We start from the raw sequence: 3,791 nt of genomic DNA on the forward strand, positions 1-3,791 counted from the left end.
ATCTATTGCAGCATCCTTAATCAAATGTTGCAACATCCGAAATCATCAATTGCAACATCCCGAACACTTAAGCTCCTTTACTTAATTACTATTGATTTTCAAATGTTTTACTTAAAAGCTATTTACGCAAAAGAGCCATATTAACATATCATTGTCAAGTCTTCATATACATATTATTTCATCACCTTTACCAAATTCGATAAGTAATGACATTAGATCATAGACTGATTAGTTGGAGCGATTCAAACAGAAATACAGGAAAAAGAGTATAAAAAATACCAATATCTATCTGGCCAGTGAGGAAAATCTACTGGAGAAAATGAAGGGGTAAGGATAAAGATGAAGAGAACATTTGATTTTTTTTAAACGTTAGGAGGTGGGGCATGGGAGCCAAGAAGGTCTGATATTTTATCGACGTCGGAAACCGGCAGGAGCATTCCCGAATTTCTTAACATATTTCTTTCTGTCGACTAAAGTCTGCAGGAACTGCTAGATTTTTTTATATTAATCCTGACAGGCCGGCCAGCAGAGGAATCCGCTGGAGAGAGAAAGAATCCACCGCCCAGCCCGTGCTCTGTAGTCAGAGCCGGTGCTGCTCTCTTATCCCGTTATCCGGCCGCTGCCCCCGCCCGACGCCGACCCTTGCTGACGCGACCCCCCACCCCACCTGTCGCCCCCACTTTGGCATCCAACCCACGCCAACAAAGGCCAACTTGTCCTCTTCCTCGGTGAGCAGCCCTTCAAAAAACCCACGACTTGGCCGCCCACCTCCCACGGCTCTTTGCTAGCGCGCGCGAGTGAGCAGAGCACCTCGCCCGTCTCGTCGACACCCAGAAGTCGCCCACGTCGCGGGCTGTGCAGCAACTGCCAGCGGCAAGCGAGAGAGAAGAGCCAGCGGCCAAGCCAAGAAGAGTGTGTCGAGCGCTATGGAGGTGGGCGGCGCGCTGGCGCCCGTGCTCTTCGCGGCCTTCTCCTTGCCCTGCCTCCTCCTCCTCCTCGTGCTCGGCGAGGCCGGCTTCCGCATCGCCGCGCTCGCGCTCCGCGGCGGGCAAGCCTGGCCCACGCGCTGCGCGTTGCTCGGCTACCGCATCGCCCGCCCCGGCGGCTCCTCCTACTCCTCGGTCTTCCGTGAGGACGACGAGCCGCCGCTGCCGCGCGAGTGCTGCGACCGCCTGGCCGTCGCGGTGTACCGAGGCGAGCATGCCGGGCCGGATCCAGAGTGCGTGTTCTGCCTGTCGGCGATCCGCGACGGCGAGGAGGTGCGAGAGCTCCGGTGCCGCCACGTCTTCCACCGCGCCTGCCTCGACGCCTGGCTCGTCCGCCCGCGCGCCACCTGCCCGCTCTGCCGCGACCGCCTCCTCCCCTCCGACCCGCCTCGCTCCTGCGGCGCCGCTGACGACGTCGACCTCTCCTCCTCCTCGTCGGCCGCCGCCGAGGCAGCAGTCTCCGCCTACGCCCACGGCGGCGCGCTCTGGCACATGACGTGAATACATTTCCTTCCTTCTTTTTCCTTGTTACTTGTAGTTAATTGGTCTTGTGTGTTGTTGGAGCTGCTTGATCGGATGACGACGGCTCACCAGCCTCTCTTCTTCAATCATCTCCAGTCCTGTCCGTGTCTGTACCATCGTTTACTTCTACAGCGGCAGGCGCGGTCGGCAAGCGCGATCCTTGAAGCGCGGTGGTTAGCGTGAGTTACCCCGGTTCAAACGGCAGCCGGTCCAACTGTGTTGAGGCGACACGCGCGCGCGCAGGGATCAGGCAGCCATGCACGATAGCTACAGTTGCGTGGACGCGCCCCACGTGTCGATCTGTCGATGGGCCACGCTTCTTTGTAGCAGAGCACCGAGCAGTAGTACTAGTAAAAGGCCTCGACACCACGCAAAGGCGATGTCCGAACCTCCAGGCAGTGCGCTGTCCTCGGATGTAGACTCAACAGTTCCTGTTTGTTTTAGATTTGGACGATGAGAATCTAATTTAGTACGTAAAATATATGAAAGTTTTTTATTATTAGATTGTAGAAGTTTATTATGGATCGTAAGATTTTATAGTATAATTTGATTGGTTGATTGTGAGAGTTAATTTTTTTTATTACAACAGTTTGCTTTTACTTTTAAAATTAGAATTTATAATCATAATAAAAAATAAATAGGATCTCGTTCTGGCTCTGGATGAACGGAAACAACATTCTTTAGGGTGTGTTTGGTAGCAGCATCCTTTAGGGCGTGCTTGGTAGTCTATTCAAACGCTCGGCCAAGCTAGACAGATGCAACTCACGTGTTTGATTGCCTGTTCGAGCGCTCAGGCCAGGCTACGTTCGTGCAAAATCCCTGCCTGAGTAGGCATCGTAGAAACGGATTTCGATTTTGTTTCTACTGGGTGGATGCAACTCGACGTGTTTAGTTGCCTGTTGGAGCGCTCGGGCCAGGCTCCGGTCATACAAAATCCCAGCGCAAGCTACGCCTGTGGAAATGGATTTCGATTTCGTTTCCGTCCGGTCAGACTCGCTTGGTGTAGCTAGTGTGCATGGGTGTACGTGTGTATTTTTTTTTTAACTCTTGATTTTATTTGGGAGTATAAGAGTAGTTCAAAAATTCTAAATATTTTTAATGAGCAAATTAGATCTCACTAGCAACCTATTTTAATTGTTTTGATCTAAAAATCATAAGCCAATATTTAATTAAAATTATCAAAAAACATATTTTTATAACTTCTAGAAGTTTTTGATACCTCAAATAAATTCTCAAAAATCATGAAAAATCCACTAATATCATTATCATATGATTTGCTAATTTAAAAAAATATTTTCAACCTTAGTTTATTTGGTGAAAAAGTAAGTTCCTTTGTAATACTCTATTTTTATATATTTTTTATCATTTCATGTGATATTTTTTAAATTCAGTTTGAATTAAAACAAATTCAAACCTCCACGAATTCATCCAAATACTGCATAATAAATTTGTTCATATTTTAATATATTTAAATCTCATACAACATATACTCATACAGACAACTAAATATAATATGTTATCAATCAAACTAAACACATGCAACTAAATAAATTACTAGTGCATATGATCAAACTAGCTAAGTTAAACCTGACTTGCATATACGAACTAGATTCAAGCATTCGAACAACCTAACGTTCTCTTACTTTATAGGATCACCCCATTTTGGGTTCCACTCCACGTGCATGTGCTACTCACGGGCTTCGTCCCATTACTCACAGGATTACAATGCCTCAACAGTAGTCGAGAGCTAGAAAGTTATGACTGCTCACTGTAGAAAAACTATTTTTTAACACTCCATGTATCTTTTTATATACGGTTTATATAAAAATCCGTCTGAGCAATTGGCGACAGTCCCCTGCGGTTTCAGTCCGCCTGCTCTGTGGTTGCTTACTAAACTGCCTGTGGAAATAGGTTGATTTTTAGAGACAGTTCCTTACATGAATCACATGTGTAAAAAATATTTTTCATAGGTGGTTCTTTATGTGAACCGTGATGCGTATTCTTCCGATCTTTCGAAAGGTAATATGATAAGTCGATTAGTGGAGCTTCGACATTAATGATCCAAAGGCTCCGAACAGAACAGATCGAGAACTCTCGTAACCACTACACCATTACTCCGTGGTTATCAATCGTGCCAAGACGCAGTTGACCTCGCCAAGAAGGCTTTTCTTGTAAGAGAACCGAGAAGACAAGCAAGAACAGGTAGATGCAATCTGAATATTACTAATTACCAATGAAGTACTCGAGTTGGGGTTTAACAAACAGATAAACAGCGAAATTGTC

General features: G+C 46.6%; 1 protein-coding gene across 1 annotated transcript; it reads left to right on the forward strand.

Annotated features, from left to right (window-relative positions):
• The first annotated feature begins 625 nt into the window (after positions 1–625).
• LOC133909600 (RING-H2 finger protein ATL74-like) lies at positions 626–2,079 on the forward strand. Its single transcript, XM_062352105.1, has one exon. It carries the CDS (start codon positions 927–929, stop codon positions 1,485–1,487), a length of 561 nt encoding a protein of 186 aa, XP_062208089.1. The 5' UTR covers positions 626–926; the 3' UTR covers positions 1,488–2,079.
• The last annotated feature ends 1,712 nt before the right edge of the window (positions 2,080–3,791 follow it).

Source organism: Phragmites australis, chromosome 1, assembly GCF_958298935.1.
Source record: "Phragmites australis chromosome 1, lpPhrAust1.1, whole genome shotgun sequence".
Classification (NCBI taxonomy): Eukaryota; Viridiplantae; Streptophyta; class Magnoliopsida; order Poales; family Poaceae; genus Phragmites; species Phragmites australis.